The sequence below is a fragment of the Xenopus laevis genome, chromosome 1L (assembly GCF_017654675.1).
Source record: "Xenopus laevis strain J_2021 chromosome 1L, Xenopus_laevis_v10.1, whole genome shotgun sequence".
Lineage (NCBI taxonomy): Eukaryota > Metazoa > Chordata > Amphibia > Anura > Pipidae > Xenopus > Xenopus laevis.
In genome coordinates this window covers 182,257,376-182,280,833 of record NC_054371.1, presented here as the reverse complement: position 1 = coordinate 182,280,833, position 23,458 = coordinate 182,257,376, and the positions used below count along the sequence as shown (strand labels likewise).

Genomic DNA, 23,458 nt, shown 5'->3' with positions numbered 1-23,458 from the left:
TGTGAAATCTTTGAACCAGAAGAGGAGCATGAATGTCCGAATGCTTGACCCAGGAACACTCTTCAGGCCCGAACCCCTTCCATTTCACCAGATACTGGAGGGAACCTCTAGAAATTCGAGAATCCAAAACAGTCTCAACCTCAAATTCTTGGTACCCGTCGACGGATACAGGAGCAGGAAAGGGAGAAGAGTGACCCGCCACAGCTGGTTTCAGAAGAGACACATGAAAAACGTTTGGAATCTTCATCTCCGGAGGTAACTGAAGACGGACAGCCACAGGATTTATTAGTTCAATTATGGAGAAAGGGCCAATGAACTTAGGGCCTCATTTAGCAGACGGGACCTTGAGGTGAATGTTCTTAGACGAGAGCCAAACTTTATCACCGAGAGCATACTGAGGGGTTGGAGAACGCTTCTTATCGGCATGAAACTTCTGGCTGGAGGAACTCTTCTCCAAGTTCTTCTTAGTGGTTTGCCAAATGGCGGACATATGAGAAACTTGATCGTTAGCAGCCGGCACATCGGAGAGAAGAAAATCTTGAGAAAAGGCCAAAGGGTGAAGTCCATAGACACAAAAGAAAGGCGATTGGTCCGATGAAGCATGAAGAGAGTTATTGTGAGCAAATTCGGCCCAGGGAAGCAATTCAGCCCAATCATCTTGACACAATGAGACATGACATCTTAGAAATTGTTCAAGAGCTTGGTTAACCCGCTCAGAAGCTCCATTGGATTGAGGATGGTAGGCAGAAGAAAAATTAAGGGAAATATTGAGGGATTTGCAAAGAGACCTCCAGAACTTGGAAATAAACTGTGAACCTCTGTCAGACACAATCTCTAGAGGAAAACCATGCAGACGAAAAATGTGTAAAATAAACAGTTTAGACAGTTCCAATGCAGAGGGTAGTTTACGGAGCGGAATGAAGTGAGCCATCTTACTGAATCTGTCGATCACTACCCAGGTGACTGTAAAACCTTGGGAGGAGGGAAGTTCCACGATGAAGTCCATGGCCAAGTGTGTCCAAGGGCGGGAGGGAATGGGAAGAGGTAACAATAATCCCTTGGGAGAGGTATGACAAGATTTGGAGGCAGCACAAATGGAACAGGAAGCAACAAAGTCCTTAACATCCTTTCGTAAGGAGGGCCACCAGACCAGCCGAGACAGCAGATCAATCGTCTTCTTAACCCCGGGATGACCGGCCTGCTTGGAGCTGTGGGATTGAAGCAAAATAGTCTGACGAAGATCTGGGGGTACAAAGGCTACCCCAAAGGGAGTATTGGCAGGTGCTGAGACTTGAGCAGACAGAATTTGGGAAGCCATAGGAGGAAATAAGGCAGCGATAATTTTGGCGGATGGAACAATTGGTTCTTCATCTTCAAACGTGGAATTCACGGAAGAAAAACTTCTGGATAAAGCATCCGCCTTTTTGTTCCTGGAGCCAGGTCGGAAGGTGATGATAAAATTAAAGCGGGAAAAGAACAAGGACCACCGTGCCTGTCTGGGATTCAGCCGCTTAAGGGTTTGGATATATTCTAAGTTCTTATGATCCGTAAAAATAGTCACAGGAACAGTGGAACCTTCCAAAAGATGTCTCCATTCTTCCAGAGCCAATTTAACTGCCAGAAGTTCACGATTGCCAACATCATAATTCCGTTCAGGCGGGGAAAATTTCTTGGAGAAAAAGGCGCAAGGATGAAGCTTCCCATCATTGAGTTGCCTCTGGGAGAGAATTGCACCTGCCCCAACATCAGAGGCGTCAACTTCTATGAAAAATGGAAGAAGAGGATCAGGATGTCTTAGGACTGAGGCGGAAGAAAAGGATTCCTTCAGGGATTCAAAAGCTGCTTTGGCAGGAGCAGTCCAAATATCAGGCCTTCCCCCCTTGCGAATAAGGGCCAAGATAGGAGAAATTCTAGAAGAGAATCCTTTGATGAACTGCCTGTAGTAATTGGCAAAGCCAATAAATCTCTGGATGGCCTTAGTACTGGTAGGCAAAGGCCATTCTTGGATAGCAGAAACCTTGGCTGGATCCATTTCAAAACCTTCAGACGAAATAATGTAACCCAGGAAGGGAATCTTCGGGGTCTCAAAAGAACACTTTTCCAGCTTGGCGTAGAGGGAATTTTCTCTCAAACGTGAAAGGACTTCTCGGACATGACCTCTATGCTCGTCAAGATGCTTGGAAAAAATGAGGATGTCGTCAAGATAAACAACCACACACAGTCCCAAAAGATCTCTAAAAATATCATTGACGAACTCTTGGAAAACTGCAGGGGCGTTGCAAAGTCCGAACGGCATGACGAGATACTCGTAATGTCCATCCCGAGTATTAAATGCCGTCTTCCATTCGTCGCCCTTCCGAATTCGGATCAGATTGTATGCCCCTCTGAGATCCAGCTTGGTAAAGATACTAGCCCCTTTAAGTCGGTCAAAGAGTTCTGAAATAAGGGGTAAAGGGTAACGGTTCTTGGCTGTAATCTTGTTAAGGCCCCGGTAGTCAATACAAGGTCGTAGAGTGCCATCCTTCTTCTCAACGAAGAAAAACCCAGCTCCAGCAGGCGATGAAGAAGGACGAATGAAGCCACGCTGGAGATTTTCTTGTATATATTCTCTCATGGCCTTAGTCTCGGACGGAGACAGCGGATAAGTCCGGCCACGAGGGGGCATGGTGCCAGGAAGGAGATCAATGGGGCAATCATAGGGACGGTGGGAAGGAAGGGTTTCTGCGGATTTTTTACAAAAAACATCACAAAAGTCCAGATATGCCTGGGGAAGTGAAGGAAAATTTATTGAAGAGCAGGACAACTTCATAACAGCATTGGTAGGTAAACAACTCTGTTGGCAAGACAAACTCCACTGAGAAATCTGGCCTTCCGACCAGTCGATGACAGGATTATGGAGTTGAAGCCAGGGTAGTCCCAAAACAACAGGTGTGGAGGGGCAATTAATAATAAGAAAAGAAAGTCTCTCCACATGCAGTGCCCCCACCGTAACGGAAAGTTCTGTAGTGGCATGTGAGATATAGGCATTGGACAGAGGTCTGTCGTCGATGGCCAATACTCGAAGAGGTGTAGGCAATGACTTCAAAGGAATCTTGTGCAGAATGGCAAATGACTGGTCCAGGAAGTTCCCAGCAGCCCCAGAATCCAGAAATGCTTGCGAAGAAATCTGCTTAGTGTTTACTTGAAGCTGTACAGGAAGCAAAAGACGTTGAGGGGTCTGTTCAGGATAAGAAACAATTCCACCCCAGTGTGTCTCCCCACACTTACCAAGGCGAGAAAGATTCTCTTGCTTCACCGGGCAGTTAAAGGCGAAGTGTGCCTTGCCTCCACAATATAGGCATAGGCCGGCAGAGCGTCTGCGGAGCTTCTCTTCCTCGGTCAGGCGTGCCCCCCCGATCTGCATGGGTTCAACAGGGGGCGAAGCGGAAGAAGAGGTAGTAGAAATGATGGGCTTCTGAAAATGTGGAGCTAGGAGAGGCTGGAATCTCTTGCTCTTATCTCTATCGGACAGATGCTCCCGCATTCGAGTGTCCACCTTGGTGGCCAAGGTAATGAGATCTTCCAAATTGTCAGGAATATCACGGGACACTAAATCGTCCTTCAGACGAGTGGAAAGTCCTTGGTAAAAGACCGCATGGTATGCATCGTTATTCCAAGTGGTCTCGGCCGCTAGAGTACGAAAGTCAATGGCATAATCACTGACTGGGCGGTTGCCTTGACGGATCTGCAAGAGACGAGAGGCGGCAGTAGTGACCCGCCCAGGAGCGTCAAAGACTTTGCGGAAGGAATGCAGGAAGAGGTCTATATCGTAAGTGAGCGGTGAATTCTTTTCCCATAAGGGAGATGCCCACTCCAGAGCTTTTCCTTGCAGGCGGGTAATAACGTACCCCACTTTTGCCCTCTCGGATGGATACTGAGTAGGCTGGAGCTCGAACTGGATCTGGCACTGGTTTACAAATCCTCGGCATGCCTGCGGATCACCATGGTAGAGAGGAGGAGCCGGCACCTTGGGTCCAGTACCCTGAGCAGGAGCAGCAACGACCACAGGAGAGGAAGCAGCAGCGGCAGCAGGGGGATTCACAGACAGTTTGTCCAAGATTGCCTCCAGGGCTTGCCCAAAATGGACCTGTTGACTCTCGTAAGACTCCATACGGGAAGCTAACCCACGGAAAGCTCTTCCGAAATCCGGAGGAGGAGTCACTTCCTCAGTGGGGTCCATGGCCCGATTATACTGTCAGGCCCGAAGGCGCAGTTGCAGTGTGGACCAAGGAGGAAGTGGTGGAAGCCAAGGTTCGAGGTACAAGGGGTTGAGCAAAAGAGTTGTCAGTTCAAGCAAGGTCGGTGCAGGCGGCAATCAGACGTGGTCAAGAAACAGGCTGGAGTCAGTTCAGGCGGCAAGACAGACGTAATCGGAATTCAGGCAAGGAGTCGTAAACAGGAATCAATCAATGCAGATAACACCCAGGAACTTAACAGGAGTAAGACCTATAATCAGGCGCAGAGTGGAGCATCAGACGTCCTAAAATAGGCAGAGTTTGGCGCCAAAACGTGAATCATGACGTCATGCGCCATGCGCCAATTGCGTGCTGACGCTGCACGTTTTTTGACGCAAGCGTCAATACGCAGCGTCAAGTTTGACGCATTCGCGTCAACACTGCGCGCGGATCGACGCGCTGGCGTCCTTCGACCGCGTGGTCCCCTCTGGGCGCCGCCATTTTGGATTTGGCGGCCCTTCTGGACGTGGCGTCCGACATTGTCCCTTACACATATCTACTGAATCCTCGTTCAGTGTTTTTAAAACAAAACTCAAAGACTACCTCTGGGAGCACCTGGATAACACCTGAACTGGCACTTATATAACAGTGTAACAAACTGTAACCCACAGCACCTTGATACCCCTCCGAATTGTGTCTGTATGTTACCCTCCCATTTAGACTGTAAGCCCTACGGGGTAGGGTCCTCTAGCTTTTTGTTTCCTTGACACTGAGCACTTAATCTGTATTTTAATTATATTTTTTATATTTATGTGAATTGTATTTCTAATAATGCACTTACGGTATTGTTATTCATTGTAACATTATTGTAATGCACTTTTTATTCCAATGACCCCTTGTTTGTTACTACTAATTTATTGTTTTGCTGTACAGTGCTTTGCCCTCGAGGAGAGCTTTACAAATAAAAATATACATACATACATACATACATACTGTAATCTCTTACACTTGTATAAAGGGACATCAGCCTGTGGTACGTCAAATGTTTTTGGAGACCTTATGACTAATGTTACTCTTGAGGTTTTCTCTTTTTTGGTTAGCTACTATGGTTTTTTTTCCAATTTTATTATTATTATTATTAGAGGTATTATTATTAGTAACTTAAGCTGCAACATAACTTTAAAAGCTACAAACTAGGGACATGAGGCATATCAAGACAGGAACTATAAACCTGCAAGAAGAAAATGTATCAGGAATTCGTTAAGTGTCAGTTTAATATTCTCCTCCTCTCTTCTCTCTCCACTTGCCATGTGCCAGGTCTGGAGCACTGAAAATTGGTGTGCAGGAAATTTAAAAATATCCTGCTTTTCCAAAATGCTTCAGAACCAATATGGATGTGGCTGGGCAGCATGCCACCCCTAAAATCCTACCCTCCCTAAAATCCTGCCACCCTTAAAATCCTGCCGGCCTAGGCCCAGACCTTTATGGCCATCCCACAAATCCATGCCTGTTTTGACGCAGGTGGAAAAATACAACTTGTGTCAACAAACATTGTAAATGTTGACACGGTTCTTCCCCCTTGCTTAAACATGTGGCCCTGAATATAAGTGATTCTGGAATAGAATAAAGATATTGTTGTCTGTTTGGCATCAGGAACAACATTTAATAAAATATGTCAATTGCTTCAGCAGACCCCTTGTGTTAGAGATCCTACTGTGTAGAGATCCCTTGTGTTAGAGTGTCCTACTCTAACACTCTTCCCACAAGTATCAAACCCAAGGACTGAGTTTGAATGAAGAAAGTGAAATCCTGGATATTACTTTGTACCTAGCACTCAGAAATACAATGTTCTGTGAGATGTAACGCTCCACTGCATCTCTCATTGCTAAAATATAACCTCTGACAGCTGAGGCTGCTGATTTCAGCATAGAGTAGTTCTGAGCTACACACAGTGCTTAGCAATACCTTTAAAGTTCAAATGACATTTAGGCACATATTTAGCAAGAAGCAAGGCACCCACTGGGAATCGGGATTATTTTGTTAATTTTTAGACATGCATTCTTTCCTTCTTTTTGGAAATCATTTTAGAATCATAGAAAAAGAATCTAATTACTAATTTTTTTTACCAATGCACATAAAATGTGCAGCTGTTATTTACAAAGGGCATACATGACCTGTAAAATATATTCCTATTCATGACCTCTTTAGCTGTCATCAATGCTTACTGATATCAGTGTGTCACATGACTCACATTGTGTCCCTGTACTTTAAAAACTGACATTAGGCATATTGAAAACATATACTGTGGCACAACATCCACAACGGGTTAATTTTCATACTTTCAGCATTTCCTGTTTTATGTCACTTTTGACAAATTGTATCTTGTATATTCCATATTTTACCATAAATATGCATTTTTTTACTTTTACATTTATACATTTTCAAAGAGGACTACTTCCTTTTATTAGAATCCTCCATGGTAACTGATAGGAAACAATGACAGTTAAAAGGAAATGGGTGCATTTGCCTCTAAATAGGAGCACAGGCCAAGACCTATTGTTCTGCACCACACTGATATTTTAGAAATGTTTGAGAATTTGCAAACACATTTCAAGGAGACAGATCCACATGGCCATCATAAATGAAAATTAGCAAAAATATCAGACAGGGACCTAGGTTTGAATTAAGAAGGTAAAGGGAAATGGGGTCAGAAATATTATATTTTCTGCTGTCAGTGTTCACATTAAATTTCTGGATTCTGTTTGTGAAAGTAATCAACCTGGTTCTCCAAAGCCAAATTTACATACGCTTGAGTCATACGGTACATCTGACACCCAGAAATGTCTAATTAAATTGGGATAAATAAGTGCAAATTCATAAATATGATAAAAGGAACTGTACTCTACATGTCTTGTATGATATATTTTTGACATTATGGAAGATCCAATGCAGTACCTTTTCTGTTATATTATATGTATATTAAGTTTATTGGTTGTCTAAGACATACACACACACACACATACATTTATATATACTGTATATATATATATATATTATAATTAATAATTATATGAATAATTAGAAAGCATTTCTATAAATTCAAATACGAAATGCAGAAATTACATTTATTTTCTCTTTTTTAACATTACTTTTATTTAAAGCAGAACAAAAAGACGTAAAAGTGATGTATGACATAAGAAGGAACTGTAAAGTTAGGTACAATTTACAGTGACAGTGTGAAGCTCAGTAATAAATGAACAGGTCATTTTTGGCAGATATAATGTCAGTTTCAAAAAACAGTTGAATGCTCTTTTAGCATTTCAGAAGGTGCAAGGTTACTGGGTTTCATACCCATACTGCAATGAGTAATTGGTCAGATTAGAGTCAGCAAGGATTTTTTTCCACTTGGTTAAATTTGGTCATTTTGTTTTCCTACCGCTGGATCAGCTACTGAAAGCTCAACAGGGATTATAGGAATTAAGGTTTGAACAAGATAAGGCTTGGCTTCTTGGCTTTTAAGTGATACTGATGTAACCCTTATTCGGCTGAATTGGGAAAATACCAACTACTGCCAAAGGTTTAAAAGAATAGAGTTGGACGCCAATGGTTCTTTTCAAAACAGTAGAACAGGCTTTATTCAGGCATAAAGTGCCACAGGGTTATCATACTCACACATGAGGTAGTACAAAGTACATCTCAAAGCACATTCACAGTTGTAGCAGAGACAGCATATTAAGACACCACATTAGGAATAGCCAATGGAGTTGAGAGGATCACCTTCCAGGGTTTCAGTACCTCAGGTGCCCCGGATCCCATACAGCAGACGAGGAATAGCCTGATTCCCTTGTTGGTACTGTGGTCCCTTCACTACACTAAAGCAGAGCCTGGGGGAGAGCTATTCCCTTTTATCATCCTAGTTGGAGCTTGAGCTGCTCTTTATAACTAAGCCTCACTGTCTCTTTCTCTCTATAGAGTGCTATTTCAGGAGCTACACTACACAATGACTTCACCTCGTTCATGGGGTCCCTGTACCCCGACTTCATTATGGCTTGTCCCTTTAGGGCCTACCACTTCTGTGGCCTTGTTGACTCCAGGCTCAATGGACACCTCCATCCACTGCTGCAGGCCTAAGAGGAAGGACCTCCCCCTGCAAAGCACTTTGTTACAGTGATGCAGGATATGGTCATCAACCTAGGGCCAATAAAATGGGTATGCAAAAAAGGTTCAAAATCTTACATGAGTTTTAACCCAGCAACAGGGAAACAGATGCACTGGCAGAATTGAATGAAGCCATCAGGCTCATTACAATTATGGGTCCCTACACTGACACTAAAAAATGACTCTTTAAAATATTAATCTGAATTAAAATTTCCCTATAAGTCATGTTGATCATATTTCGCAGATAGCTCTGTTTTTTATAAGTTATTGTTTGTTAAAGAACACTGACTGTTTTTCCAATTAGAATTATTAACACTAACAGACTTCTACAGCTCAAATATGGCAGCCTCCTCACAGAGGAACATGGGGGACCGAGAAGGTAATCTAAGAGCAACGGACAATTTTGCTTATGGCAAAAGTAATAAAGACCATGTTATGTTAGTTTTCATTTCTGGTGTCAGCATCTATTTAATGGTCCCAATCATTAAAAAAAATAAAGAGAAATGTATTTTAAGCAATTTTCCAGTATACAATTAAACATTTTCAAATATAAGATGTGAAAAGTTATTTGTATATGTAATTGCTATTGAAAGCAGTATTTCTCTGTCCCTTTCTATGCTCTGTCCCTTTCTATGCACCAACCGCCCTGACTATACAGTATGTACCATTCAAACAATATAGCAGTAATCAGCTTTTCTCCAGCCATGACTCTGATTCATACAAAACCTTGCAGACCCCTGTGATTTGACTTCTTTACAGGTCTGTTAATCACTAAACATGCAGAGCATTATGGGAATTGGAGACTTGGCTGGAGAAGACAACTGCCACATGATTTCAGTGATGCATTTAGTGATGATGAGCAGTGCAGAGAACAGAAGGAGACAGCTTTCAGCAGCAATTACATTTACTGAAAACTTTAAAATCACTGACATTATTTTTAATGTATCGTGAAAAGTTAGGATTACATTTTGCTTTATTAAGCACAATTTTATTATTTTATTACGTGGGTTGAGTTCCCCTTTGAGTAGCAATGTAACTTTGTATTCCCTTTGCCATTTTCATTTTCTGTATCTTCGAGGGAAGCTCTGCTGACCTTTGCATAACAACTGAACTGTGAATATCCTCTAAGCTGTTTGAATCAACTCTAAGGATATTTGCAAAAATTATGGAAGAATTGACATTAAGCATAAATATCTTTTAAGGTAGTATTTTCACACAGCAAGCTTGCTCAGCCAGTTGCAATTAAATGTCAGTAACTGAGGGTGCTGCTGGTACTTGGAGTTTCAAATCAGACTGATGGCTGAAATATGTGCAGCCAGCATGTAATTATTCCCATATGTTTACAGTCATAACAGGAGACCCATGGAATGTAAATCATTCTTTATATCCAAAACTAGTTCTGCCATCAACATTGGTTTCTTTATGCTACACTTCTATGCACACAGTTTTCAACTGGGGCACTAAATGTCATATCACCTGGGATCTAGATCAGTGATCCCCAACCAGTAGCTCGTGAGCAACATGTTGCTCTTCAGCCCCTTGGATGTTGCTCCCAGTAGCCTCCAAGCAGGTGCTTCTTTTTAAATTCCTGGCTTAAAGGCAAGCTTTAGTTGCATATAAAACATGTATACTGCCTCCTGTTGGCTGCATGTCCACATAGGGGCTACCAATACCCAATCACAGCTTTTATTTGGTACCCCCAGAAACTTTTTACATGCTTGTGTAGCTCTCCAACATTATTTTATACTCATGGGTAAAAAAGGTTGGCGACCCCTGTTCTAGATAGATGGTCAAGGTCCGGGGCTGAATTAGGGGTATTATTTTGTAGGGCTATGGATGCAGTCCTCTTCTCTGGAATATGCCCAGGGTTCCTATATGTTCTGATTGTCTACTCAAGCCATACTGGCTGCAAAGATCTGCTTGTCTGGCAACCTTATACCAAACTATATGTAGCAGATCTCCCTGCCTACATTCAGCTTAAAAGGGATAACATATTTTTTTTTAAACTGCATCAGTTAATAGTGCTGCTCCAGTAGAATTGTGCACTGAAATCCATTTTTCAAAAGAGCAAAGAGATTTTTTTTTTAAATCAGACATAAGGCTAGACATGTGGCCAGTTTCCGGGTGCCCCCAGTCATGACTCTGATAATCCTCAGTTACTCCTTATTTTTGCACTGCAAATTGGAGTTATATCACCCCTTCCTTCCTCCCTAGCAGCCAATCAGCAGAACAATGGGAAGTTAACAGCTCCCTGGTAGATATGAGAATAACACGCAATAGTAAAAATCCAAGTCCCATTGCAACTCCTTCAGTTATATTACGTGGTAGAAACAATAGCTTATCTGAAAGCAGTTCCAAGTGCTGGCTCTTTCTGAAAGCACATAATCAGGCAAAATGAGCTGAGATGGATGCCCATGTAGCAAAATTACAAGTAACAAATAAAAAACAAATAATAAAAATTGTTGGTTCAGTATTAAAATGTTATATGGTAGAGTGAACATTTTAGCAGTGTAAACAATGTAATTTAAAAATAAAAACTATACCATAAAAATCACGACAAGAATTTGCTTGCATCACTAATTATGGTTTTCGTCAACGTCTATAGAAAACTGTGGGATGCCTATGACTCCTGTAGGTACAAAACGTGTAGGGCATATGGAGATGCAAATTTATTTTTAACTTTGATTAATAAAGACTTTTTTTAACTATATTTTGGCCCTGTGGATTCTTCTGAGTGCCGGATAGCCTTACTCTTCGTTGCATATTATGGTTGGGTTCACAACCACTTTAAAGCATTATTTCAGGTTCCGGGGTATTTGCTATGTGTGTAAGAGAGCTGGCAAAATATACTGGGCTGATTATTCTGGAGTTTTTTCCATGCCATGTTTGTGTGTGTAAGGCTGGCAGGAGAAGTAGGTATATTCATTACATTTCCAGATCCATGTTAGTGGACAAGCCTGAAGGATGCCAACAGGGAATAACACAAAGTTCTGCTTGCAAAAAGTGTGCTAATTGGAAGAGAAAAAAGCTGATTGCCGACAGTGATCAATAACCCAGGGAAGATAGGTTTACACACAGAGACACACACATGGCAATACATGTTATGGGAATACCCTGTTGTGTCAGTACTGCCTGTGAATTTCAATGCCCTTCCAAAGAGGCTTCCTTCCAGACAAGCTGCAGGGCTGCTTGTTAAGTGTGGAATACATTGAAGTGAAGGGCTGCTGCTGCTTTCAGGGCAGGAATCAGACTCTGGCTTGTTCCGTCACGCACAGCAGCCCCAGCCCATGGCATCCAACAGCTGAGCACAAATCTCTGGGAAAAGTTACTCCCATTTTATCTCTCTGGGCTCACAGTCGGCCAAATGTCATGCTCTGCTCCGTCACATTTGTTTGTGTCCAGGGAAATGACTTGGCAAGAAGGAAACTTAAAAATATCTGCGAATAACTGACTCTCCGGGGGATGGACCGAATATCCTACCAGCTCCAGCAAGGTACCAGGCTTCCTTCATGCCAGTGCAATGTTCATTAATTATGGCTCCTGGTAAAACTTTATACTACCATTAACTATAGGAGTTTGACAGAACATCATTTTTTTTTCAAAAATACATGTAATCACTATGTCTGCTAGGTAATCCAGGTAAAAATCTGTGAGGAAGAAGGCAATCGAAATATACAGTAACTGTCAGCTAGATAATACCTGTTACCGTTTATATTTGTAAGCCTTGCAAGAATGAATGCATAAATCACATGACACCTAATCTCGTCTTTCTGTTGAATTCAATACAGAAGGGGATTTAGCTAACAGAATAGTGCATCTCTGATATGAATGTATGAATGTGTGCTAATTGTGTTATTTCATTCAGCTGCAGTGCACTGTTGGCGACGTGTGTCAGATTCCGTTCCCATATCCTCGAAATAGGTTTGTTATTGGATAATCTTATTAACTCTCTGCTTGCCAGGACTGGGGGACAATCTACTAATGTTTGCCTGTCTGCCAGTTTTTGTTCTACCTTTAGTGCATACTAAAATCTCTGCCGCCCTGTTGCTAGATGTATTCCATGAGCCTTTAATAGGAAGGGTATGTTTTCAAGTGCATTTACACAGAGAAAAGGTAGGCAATACACTCTGGGATAAATGTATTATCCTGTGTTTAGTCCAACTGTATGCTTCTAAATAGGGCTTTAGCAGACACTACGCAGTATATTTTTCAAAAAGTCCCTGCCTCAGAAGGCATTTTGGAGGGCATGTGTTCAGCACTACTTATTTATGGCCAGAGAAGTCTCAGGCAGTTGCAGCTGTCAGCATTTCTCTAAAGATGCAAACAGACATTTGCTCCTCCACATTTGTGTCAATTGTTGCACTGAAATCACACAAACTTCAGCCACTCTACCTTCTTCTTTAACTTAAAAACCTTTCCAAAACTGATTATAGGGGAAGATCCCTAATCGGAACTATTGCATGTTCCCTTACTCTTCAACTTTCCCTTTAAACTGGCACTTAATTAAAGGGAAAATATGCCCCCTTGTTCAACATGAGTGCAATCAATTGAGCTTGTACTGAGCATACTTGTCTGTTGTCGGTGTTTAAACTCAGTTGTGCTCTCTTTTGTATTTTATATGCAACATGCTGCAATGAAAGTCATTTGAAGTAAACTGCTATATAGGCTTTATAATGCATTCTACATACATTCTAACATATTGTAGATGCATATTATACCCCCCTTGTCACCAGGGAGGTAATGATCCAATCTGGGCATTTTCATTTCTTGAGGGCACATTTTACCAAGTGTAGTGAACAAATTAACAAAAGGGGGGCAAAAGCCCATGCATTTTACACACTTGTATCTAACATGCTGAATGGTTGCACGTCTCTGCACTCCAAACATCTCTGCCCCATGAATACAGTGCTGTTTGTGTTCATCAGCACTGTATTCAGGAAAGGTGATGGGTGGAGGCATCCCCCCTGCCCTAACTTGTCACGTAGCATGTCACTTAGATAAACAAGTTATAAACACCTGGTTCTAAAAGGTTAAAGTGCCAACCCAAATTAGTGACAGGATGGTTTGCTTCCAGGAAGAACACGATCCGTATGTTCTCCCTGTGATTGCATTGTTAGGTACTCTGGTTTCCCTCCACACTCCAAAAAGATACAGAATTGTTAATTGGCTCCTGATGACATTGACAATAATGTGTATGTGAATGTGACAGGTTATTTAGATTGTAAGGTCCACTGGGGTAAGAAATAATATGTAATTTCTGTAAAGCACTGTTGAATATGATCAGGCTATTTCAATAAATAATAATTGTATGGGGTGCAGTGAATGTAGCATATGATGTTCATCTCCCTTTTCTAAAGATGTATCATATTTAAAAATAATATTGGTGGAAATCTTTTTTCTGCACCTCTCTGGACCAGAACCCACACATACTGATAATGGGCAATTGCAGCTGTCGCTATAAAACATAATTGCAAGTCAAGGGGAATCCATGATCTATCTGTGCCATTTTACCAACCTAATAAACATTCAGATGAAGAATATTCTCATTTCAGTATGCCACTTTACCTACAAGCTTCCATACTGTGGCATCTCTGGACTTTATTAGCACAGTAAGGTGCTGAAACTGCCATTATTGCCATTTTTCTTTCTTTTCTAAAACGTTATAATATGGAGAACCACCTTATGGGAATGTCACATTGTGGTGTATAATTGCTGTAGTGTATATCTTGCAGTGTTAGTCTAATTTATCATGTAGGCCTAATACACAATCTATATTGCACAATCTTAAAGAATATTTGTCATAATTATCAGCAAAACTGGAAGCAGAAATGCCCAGGCTATATGCAATTAGCCCTTTATGTAAATGGGCTCTCCCAAGTAAAAGACTTTATTGTCAGATATAAAAAGCATGAAAATGTTGGTGCCACCAAAATTATAATATTTAGCAACAGATATGAGATGCTATGACTCAAAATGTTGCACTTTCTGAAAGTGTATTTCCCTGCAATAGAATAGGCATCTATACATCATATTGATTTTCAAGGTTAACTCTCTATCTCTACCAATTCATCTCCATTAAACTGAAAGCTCTGAAGCAGAGACGTCTGACCTGCAGCCATCCAGCTGTTATTGAGCTACGGATCCTGCCAATCTGCTGTTTAGGGATGCATATAAACATGCAAAGGATCAATGTCCATGACAATGCCCATGACAGTTATATGAAAAAGTATGTAATCGTTCCACAATGTTCCCTTTTAAATAGATGCAATTCTTTTTTTTTAGTTAATAGTTTTTTCCAGTTAATGCCAGTTATTTGTTGCTAAAGATACATAGATTTTTAAAAATAACATATTTTAAAATTGCAATACAATTGTTTCCTTTGCCTCGCTCAGCTATTTTATGTAAATTACTGCTTATGAACAGGCTAAATTTCCATTGCTGAGCTCTTTGTCGCTCAAGGGTTTAATTACCTGGAAAAAATGCTTATTTATAATCACTCGCTTTAGATACTTGAACGGCCATTGTCTACACCCAAGCAGTGCACTCACCGGTCAGATGTTTGCCACTCATTTCTGTCAGCCGAAGTGATTGTTATTCAGATACAGTATATAGTTGGGAAATTCCATATGTTTTCCTAGCTCCAAATCAATTAACAAAACACTCAGAATATCAGTCTTAAGCTTATGTCAGATGGATCAGTTTTAGTGATGGGCTAATTTAGTTGCCAGGCGCGAATTCACTGCGAATTTCCTAGTTTCTCATCCGACGCCGGGGTCAAAGTTTTTTTTTTAGATGCTTGCGACGATTAACAGACGCCCATTGATTTTAATGGGCGTCCAAATTATTTGGTGGCGAATCGAAACAGGAGAAATTCACCCATCACTAGTCTAGTTTCTCTGCTGGTGTTTATATAGCCAAACATCTGCCTTACACTTCCTTTCTGTCTGTCCTGTCTTGTGTCTCCAAAGATGCTCCAGTAGATCCCCATCTTCTTTTCTGCTGATTTACTGCACACAGTCTGTGCTGCTGTCAGTTACCTGAACTTAGGGATCAGCTAGAAATGTTTACTAGAGAGAGAGAGAGAGAGAGAGAGAGAGAGAGAGAGAGAGAGAGAGAGAGAGAGAGAGAGAGAGAGAGAGAGAATATAATAGCAATAAAAAATGATTATGATTATCAGTCCTGTAGCATTAGTTTCTATGACAGATGAACTTCTTTTTCTGCTCGATAGTTTGAGACAACCCCTAAGCTTTGCTTCTCCACAGCTGGTCATAACACACTGGGCAAATTTGCTCCTGGGCAGTAACCCACGGTAACCAATCAGATGATTGCTTTCAGTGTTCAACCTACAGCTGGCTGAAAAAAGCTAGTCACTCATTGGTTGCTATGAGTTACTGCCCAGGTGCAAATTTGCCCAGTGTTTATAAATGAGCCCCAGCCTGTGCAGGGTTGCTGACACTCCTAACAAAATCCAAGACAGTGAGCTCCTTTTCACAGCTTTGTAGGCCTGCATCATTGCTGTTATATATAGACGCTAAACCTTTAGGCTATTGCAGTTTCTAAAATACAGCATTTCTAGCCATGTTCCTTTTTAGCTTTTAGTTCTTCTTTAAAGAATAAAAGTACTGTTGCTTTGCGAGAGTAAGTATCACAAAGAAAAAAATAGCATGACTGTGCAAATTCTTCATCAGACAGTTATTACATTGTGAAGGTCAACTGCACACAGGGTATTTTAAGATCTATTAAGTTATATTAACATTTGCTTCCATGGGAGAATGTAATGTGATTATTAGGTCTCATTCCTTTATCTGACAAAGGAGTACTTCTGTCTTGGTTGATGGGCCAACATAGATATTTGTACCTTGTGTTCGTTGGATATTTGTGCGTTCCACTGCACAGCAGCACATAAATAAATTGATTTGTTTCATGTAGCATGCAATATGACGTATGGAGGGGGGGTATCAAGGCCAAGTATATAATATGTTTTGGAAATAGAAGAGAGAATAAAACTGGAACTTTTGCATACTTGTTCCCAGGTGATATTGTTCCACCCTTTCTGGTCTACTCAGAGTATCTCTAAAATACTGTATGTCAATTACCCACACATAATGCATCTCAGTTCTCTCCCATTATTTAACAACGTCATTATTGAAATTATATTTTAACCCCCCCAATGATTGTCACATCTCTGGAACATCACAACTGCTGATTTCAGGTTCCAGTCACTTATGCATGCCACCAAAACCTACACTAACTATGTCTACCTATAACAGTAAAATGTAATTGGCCGTAACATTCCATAACCCATGTATGAAAAATAATCTTGTCCTACCCACACTCTCCTATTTTATAGCCTTTTAATAGGTAACTTATTATCCCTACTCCTGCCCACTGTCTCCTTTCTTGCTCTATATAAGTAATTACATATAGATAACAACAGAATGCTCACTTTAGCCTGATCTTAAAATGATGACCCTTTAAAGAAACTAATTAAATAGTTTTAACAACATGATACTGACCGCAATGCCCAAATCTTCTTTTACTCCCTCCAAATAGCAAAAAAGAAACTTAGAAATGTTGGTAGTCACTCTCTGTAAGACCCCTCACAACAACAAATTGGTTGCACAAGTTTGCTGCAGTCAGTTGCAGAAAGATACCATTGTTAAAGGTACTTGAGTTAAAAGGCACTCCTTGCACTTTTACATAGTACAAGGAATTGCATCTTTTGAATCACATGCAGTGAGCCTATTGAAGTAGGGGATCCCTCAAGGTATTGCCAACTCCAAAGGTGTTGATAGCTCCAGGGTCTCCAGAGCAGCCTGTGTTAATGGATGCAGTGCACTTGTGTTTAATGAATTGGATTCAGATATAATAATTTACACCGAGAGCCCAAAATGACTGTACCTTTTTAAGGACGCAGTACTTGAAGATGAATGAAAATGATTTAGAAGTCATGGTAATGTGGGCTTAAGTAAGCCTTAAGTAAGCCAAACGATCTCCTCTATACTGAATACATTAACATTCTTGTTAAAAACATATGCCTCCTGCTACACTCATAATAGTGTTGCCACAAAGCACAAAAAAGATAAACCTACAAATTATTCTTAATGTGGCCATTTTTACTATATACCTAAATTAACAGTGCAGGCTAATAAAATATTATTTGATGCAGAAAATGCTCCTAGCAATGGACATGTTGGGACTCTGAGCATGCAAATAATAAAGATTGCTTGCTCATGATTATGCACATACAGTATGTGTGACTAAATGCAGCTTCTATCTGGTGTGGGCAGCATAGTGCTTCCAAAACATCAATTTTTCCCTCAGGCTCTATTAGCTTGCACCCCCAGTGGGGGTAAAATCTTTGATATGATAGGTGCCCTTTAACAAAAAAAATGCTAAGGTGAATAAAGTACCTCTTCTTGTAAACTATAAGGATATTATAAGTCACCGAGGAATTCCATGATCCCATAAAGGCACAAGGCTAAGTGCTTTTATACAAGTCAAACTCCAAGGTAAATTGGAGGGGATTATTTACTAAAATCCAAATTTATCTCATATTTTATTTAAAAAAAACACAACCAAACCCCCATGCCGATTTTAGCTTATTATTAAAAAAACCCGAATTGTTTTTTTTCCAAATCGCTCAATTTTTTTCGAGTTTTTCCCAGAAAACCCCAAAAAAGTCAGATTTTCAGACTTAACTCAGCGCAGACCACAAAACTGTCAAATTGAGATAAGTGCCTCTCCCGTTTACTTATACATGACATCGACAAGTCTGAGATGACGGATTTTAGGATTCAGGCTTTTTGCAGCATCAGGGAATAATAAATCTCAAAAAATTGTAATTTTTTTTCCTCTAAAAATTCAAATTTTCTAGGGAAACAAAACCCACATTTTTCGAGATTTTAACATTTGGATTTTAATAAATAACCCTCATGATGTCTTTATATTTTACAAGAAGGGGTACATTATTTATTATTATACACAATTTTCAATAAACCATGTTACAGAAAGTACATAATCAAACTGAGGCCTTACTAAGCACCAAAAGGTTAGAATTTTCAGGATATTCATGGCTGCGTAAGAATGGGTAGCATTGAGATATTCAATTAAATAAGTATATATAATATAAGAGGAGATCCTGTAGTCCTGTTCCAAAAAGCTTGCTGAACAAAAGAGGAGAAGAGACGAGGAGAATTGTCCTGATTCAGCTTTTCTTATCTTGTTTTGTACACTACAAAGATAGTTACACATTTTCTAATTATTTGAGATTCAACTATGGCACAAGCATGATTGCAACTTCTGGTACACACAGTCACACCTTCTTTCTTATTGAAGTGAATGTGTGAGATAGTCAAGTATTCAAAGCCTTTTATGTACAATACAAGATGAAAATTGTATAAGATGAAAACAGTGCTTCTTCCTTTCATGTCTTCTATGAACGTGGTTTATCATTTGCTTTTACACCATTTCTCCTTCCTGCTCTGCTTCAGTCTTTAGACAAGCCTTCCTGCAGGCCTGAGATGTTCAGTAAGGTTGACAGCAGTCACATTTGTTAATCTTGTAACCATAGAGGTGCTGGATTGTCATTTTGCTCTTACATATTAATTAAACAAGAAACATGCTCAACCTATTTTTCTCTTTCAAAGCCCTGTACCCTTCTTATATACAGGTTTCTGGACCTCATTATTTCTGTCTACTTTGAATTATCCATTGCTTTACATTTATTTCTACCTTACTTGTCATGTTTTTCTCTTTTACTCTTTATCAAATGAGGGGGGTGGAGTTGTGGCTTGTACATTTTCATTACTGTCAGAGAGCAAACCCTTGTAGACTTAACATGTTCAGTCACAAGGGATATTATTAGCTCAGCCACCAGTACTCACCTGTAGCATTATAATTACAGACTGGGCCTAAGTAACAAATCACATGACAAGCTTAATTAGCCTCTACTATTCTTGTTCTGGTCAGTGCAAATAAAATCATTAAATGTAATAATCCTACCATCAATAAGCAATTAACAATTCATGAGTCAAATTCATTTCTATGCTTTAAAATTCCCATATTTATAAAATATTAAATTGCTATATATCTAAATACAGTATATTAAATAATCCCATCATTATAGGAAGTTCAGTTATTTCAGTTTCGACATTGACTAGAAATGTTATTGGTCTTTCCAATAATGATGAACGGATAATGTTGCCTGTAACCCTTTGGAAGCTACCAGCAGTCAACAGCGTTTACTCAGCCTACAAGATGAGTATAGATCTCTTCTTCTGTCTTGGAATTAACTGCAGCAAAGCATGAGATGTCTGTCGACCTCTATATAGGCTATAGAGCTGATCCTTATAAAAGTCTACTGCATGCTTGAGGCCTTAGTCAAACTGTATTACTGCTAATTTTTTCACTTTCAGGTGTTCAGGGATATATTGTTACTATATTGCAGTACTGAGCAGCCATGAGTCACAACTATTAGCTAATTAACCGGAAAGGTTCAAATGTGTCCTGCTTATACCTCATTCATTGGGGTGAAAGGTCCTTCTTTCATTTTTTTCAAATAAACAAAAACATCTTAATGCAAATATTTCCTCATTAGTGTAAACAAATTAAAAGACAATAATTGTGTTGCAAAAAAAATGTTTATATTTATATATATGTTTATATATGTTTCCAGTTGTTTCCAGTTATAGGCCAAGATGGGTAGTCAATTTTTGCCAACTCTTTAATCTTGGTTGGAGAGCAACAGAAGCATGCAAAAAGTTCCTGGGGGTGCCAAATAAGGGCTGTGATTGGCTATTGATAGCCTCTAAATGGACTGGCAGCCTAAAGAAGGCTTTGTTCTGCAGTACACCTGGGTTTTATTCAACTAAATTAGCCTTCAAGCTACAATTTCAGCTGCTTCAAGACCACTAGGAGAGATATGCAATGGGTTGGTGAGCAACATGTTGCTCATGAATCACTGGTTGGGGACCACTGCCCTGGAGTGTAGAGATTTCAGTCATAATTAACCCATCCATCACTTTTATCCTTTCCAAAACTTTCTGCAGTTCTAAGGCAAACAACATTTTCAAGTTAGCATGTTGTTAATTAAACCTTACAGGGGGAAACTAAACCTACTTGACCCTAAAATGGTTATTAAATAGGTTTGTGTAGATTCTCATTTATCCAGGTCAAGGTATAAATGTAAAAATAAGTCAAATCAACTGGACTTGCCTTTTTTTTTTCTTGAAGACGTTTCACCAGTCATACAACTGTTTTTTTCAATTCAGAATAACTTGTAAATAAGATCTTTTTTTCGGGGTATATATCCTCTGGAACAGGGATCCCCAACCTTTTCAACCCATGAGTAGTGATGGGCGAATTAATTCGCCAGGCGCGAATTTGCGGCGAATTTGAGCGATTCACCACCAGCGGATAAATTTGCGAAACGCCCGCGTCAAAACCGGGCGCCGGCATCATAAACGAGACTCCGGCGCCGCTTCGCGAGTTTTTCGCCATGTTTTTTTTTTGGCGAAGCGAAACGGCGCAAATTCGCCCATCACTACCCATGAGCAACATTCAGAAGTAAAAGGGTTTGGGGAGCAACACTAGTGTGACAAATGTTCTTGGGGTGCCAAATAAATGCTGTGATTGCCCATTTGGTAGGCCCTATGTAGATTGTCAACCTACATTGAGGCTCTGTTTGGCAGAGCACCTGGTTTTATACAACCAAAACTTGCCTCTAAGACTGAAATTTTTTTGAGGCCACTGGGAGCAACATCCAAGGGTTTGGAGAGCAACATGTTGCTCACGAGCTACTGGTTGGGGATCACTACTCTGGAATGTTGCTCCAATCAGCATAATCTGTTACCATAAACCGCAAGGATGTCATGAAGTTAGGTGTTGATTGTATTAGCATGATTGGATCTTATTTACAAGTTATTCGAAATTGAGAAAGCCAGTTGGATGACTGGTGAAACGTCTTCAAGGAAAAAACACAGCAAGTCCAGTTGATTTGCCTACTAAATTGCATCTTTGATGAGTCGCTACCAATTTTGTTCAATACACACAACTACATGTGCCAATTCTTTCTAAAAGCCATCAAGTTCACTTTGATTTAATCTCACCGATGGATCGCTGGATATCACACCTATCAGTAGCTATTTACCTATTTTATATGGTCAGTTCGCTTAGCTTGTTTGTCTAATGAAACAACTAGTTGTTGGCACTGTGTAGAAGTTGCTTTTCTGTGTAAAAAGAGATTTTTATTTCTTAATTTAATTTTTTAATCTTGATTTTGAGCAACAGAGAAATTCGCTTTTTAAGTAACATTCATTTTCTTTTCATCTGCAGATATAAAAGTAATAGATTTCTACCAGGCATTTCTACCAGGCCCATGGAGTCGTTATGAGGACAAAAAGGATATTTGGGAAGGATTTTTTTCTACTTACTTGGATAATGGATGGAGAGACTTTAACATCTACATTTTTACCAACACTAAATGCATCTCTGGGCTCTGCTATGACATTGGAGCAGAAGACAACATTTGCCTTTGTGATTCTATTGTTCATCATTTTGGGGGTCCTAATTATCAGGTGCTTTAGGATTCTTCTTGATCCTTACAGAAGCATGCCAACATCTACTTGGGCAGATGGGATTGATGGACTGGAAAAAGGGCAGTTTGATTACGCCCTGGCATAGATGACTGAACAGAATTAATCTAAATAACCTATCATGAGACATTTCATTGGAATTAAAATGACATCCTAAAACAATTCTCAGTTACAGATATGCGATCTATTATCAGGAAACTTATTATCCAGAAAGCTCTGAAATTCAGCACTGCTATTTCCAATAGTCAACTGTTTACAAATAATTGCTAATTTCTGACTGGTTTGCTCTGTAATAACACAGCACCTTGGTACCTTGTACTTGACAGTAAGTAAGCTATTATAAATCCATAAATATGGGAACACAATCCTATTCCTTATTTCATTTTAATACCTTTTTAGTAGCCTTTGTGCTCCAGAGATTAAAGAAAGAAGCCTTATCAGGAAAATTTCAGTTCCCAAGCTTTCTTTATAATAGATCTCATGCCTTTACAGTAATTGTAATTTTATATTTAGAGTTGACTAAACATTTTTCAGTGTTATAATTATAACAAAAATATATATTTTATATTATAAAAAGAGGTTATTTTTTGTTGTAGGGCAAAGGGACATTCAGACACGTAATGGAAGTACAGGTACGGGATCCGTTATCTGGAAACCTGTTATCCAGAAAACTTCCAATTACGAAAAGGTCGACTCCATAGATCCAACTTTATTCAAATTTTTAAAAACGATTTCCTTTTTCTCTGTAATAATAAAACAGTACCTTGATCCCAACTAACATATAATTAATCCTTATTGGAAGCAAAATCAGTCTGTTGGGTTTATTTAATGTTTACATTATTTTCTAGTAGACAACGTATGAAATTAGGGAAAGATTATCTGGATTTCCCTTGGTCCTGAGCATTCTGGATAACAGGTCCCATACCTGTATATACAAAACTGCTATGTAAAATAGAGAAATATTTTGTGTCACCCTATAGTTGTTATCATATTTCTTTTGTGTGTGTGGTGTCCACTGAAATTGTAGGAAAGTGTGTTGATGGGCATCATTGGAAATAAACACAATTATTTTCCAAAGTAATGCTTTGAATGAGAGATGATTTTTATTAGCTTTCTCCTAGCTGAAAGGATATTGCATGATGATCTATATAGTATATAAAGACTATATAGCGATTACCAAAGTATGAGTGAACAGCTAGAGAAATGACAGTCCAACATACTGTTTCCAAAGTTTCGTATAGGACTTAGTTTGATGTAAAAACAAAAGTTTTCTGAAGCTGGAAAAATGAGAGAAGCTTTCCATATGCTGCAGTAACGAATTCAATAAGATTTATAACACTGACCCAAGAGGCACTGTCTTGTCTATCAGTGATGCGGCTCACCAAGAAAAATCAAAGCTCTGTTATGATAATAATACAATCATTTGTTTTGCTTTTCAAGCCATATCATAAAATATGAATCAGAATTTCAAACTTCATTGTGCAATTCCAA

At 39.6% G+C, this 23,458-nt stretch overlaps 1 protein-coding gene across 2 annotated transcripts; it reads left to right on the top strand.

The window, feature by feature from the left end:
• The first annotated feature begins 11,187 nt into the window (after positions 1 to 11,187).
• LOC108697107 (cortexin-3) lies at positions 11,188 to 23,048 on the top strand. 2 transcript variants are annotated; one of them, XM_018226787.2, is made up of 3 exons: positions 11,188 to 11,865; positions 12,238 to 12,293; positions 21,708 to 23,048. In XM_018226787.2, the coding sequence occupies exon 3, from the start codon at positions 21,762 to 21,764 to the stop codon at positions 22,053 to 22,055; it is 294 nt and encodes a 97-aa protein (XP_018082276.1). In that variant the 5' UTR covers positions 11,188 to 11,865; positions 12,238 to 12,293; positions 21,708 to 21,761; the 3' UTR covers positions 22,056 to 23,048. The 2 variants fall into 2 exon arrangements, with proteins under 2 accessions (XP_018082276.1, XP_018082279.1); XM_018226790.2 differs by lacking the exon at positions 12,238 to 12,293 and having other exon boundaries at positions 11,189 to 11,865.
• Positions 23,049 to 23,458: the final 410 nt, after the last annotated feature.

Excerpts from the sequence above, each read along its gene's own strand:
- LOC108697107 (XM_018226787.2), top strand. The coding sequence starts at position 21,762 with ATGAGGACAAAAAGGATATTTGGGAAGGATTTTTTTCTACTTACTTGG.